The sequence below is a fragment of the Diaphorina citri genome, unplaced genomic scaffold (genome assembly GCF_000475195.1).
Source record: "Diaphorina citri unplaced genomic scaffold, Diaci psyllid genome assembly version 1.1 scaffold17012, whole genome shotgun sequence".
In the NCBI taxonomy this organism is placed as follows: domain Eukaryota; kingdom Metazoa; phylum Arthropoda; class Insecta; order Hemiptera; family Psyllidae; genus Diaphorina; species Diaphorina citri.
In genome coordinates this window covers 86-1,058 of record NW_007394369.1, presented here as the reverse complement: position 1 = coordinate 1,058, position 973 = coordinate 86, and the positions used below count along the sequence as shown (strand labels likewise).

General features: G+C 43.7%; 1 protein-coding gene across 1 annotated transcript; it reads right to left on the bottom strand.

The window, feature by feature from the left end:
• Positions 1-8: 8 nt before the first annotated feature.
• Positions 9-557, bottom strand: LOC103523188 (probable rRNA-processing protein EBP2; the record flags this gene model as incomplete). Its single annotated transcript, XM_008488255.1, has 2 exons — positions 9-213; positions 395-557. Coding segments are annotated over 2 exons (368 nt in total), but the record flags the coding sequence as incomplete, so codon positions are not given.
• Positions 558-973: the final 416 nt, after the last annotated feature.

Genomic DNA, 973 nt, shown 5'->3' with positions numbered 1-973 from the left:
CGACTTGCCCGGTCTAGCTGCACCCTTGCCAGCAGCACCAGCTTTCCCTTTGGCGGCCATTTTGGATTTGATTTTCATATTCTTCTTCATTTTGCCGGGAATCATGCCGGGTTTTTTCTTCCCCTTGGAAGAGAAATTATCCAAATTGTTGTTCCTCTTCTTCCCTCGCTTCTTGCCACCGAATCCGAACTTCTTGTTCTTCTCTTCCCGTTTCTTGTTTCTGTGGAGGAGGAAACAGAAAGATATTGGAAATCACAAAGTGTACACAGTGCTAATAATCACGGTTCAAAATCACGAGCAAAAGAAGGAAGAAAACCTCTCTCTAGTCGTAACTAGAGGTCAAGAAAATGGAAGTTTTGTCTGTCCGTCTGCCTGTTTGTTTGTCTTTGGTGGCCATTTTGGATTTGATTTTCATGTTCTTCTTCATTTTGCCGGGAATCATGCCGGGTTTTTTCTTCCCCTTGGAAGAGAAGTCGTCCAGATTGTTGTTCCTCTTCTTCCCTCGCTTCTTGCCGCCGAACCCGAACTTCTTGTTCTTCTCTTCCCGTTTCTTGTTTCTGTGGAGGAGGAAGAAGCAGAACGTTATTAGAAATCATAGAATGTGTACACCGTGCTAATAATCACGGATCAAAATCACGACGAAAAGAAGGAAGGAGTACGAATAGAGGCCAATGAAATGGAAGCTTTTTTTTAATAAAAAACAAAGTTTAAATAAGAAGAGAAAGGATCGGGGAACTGTAACTGCCAAGGTCTTATCGTCCCGAAAGTGAAGAAAGGGTGATGGGATTTGTCTGGGATAAAATCCGCTCCAGTTGGAAATCGAACCCACGATTTAGCGGTTACAAGGCAGACGCGCTACCCTCGAAGCTACCTAGGCTGGAAGTAGGTACATTACTATTTGGTTAAATTACCAAATAAGTGATTGTAAAATTCCATGTCTCGGCCGGGGTTGAACCCGCGCTCTCCTTGATGA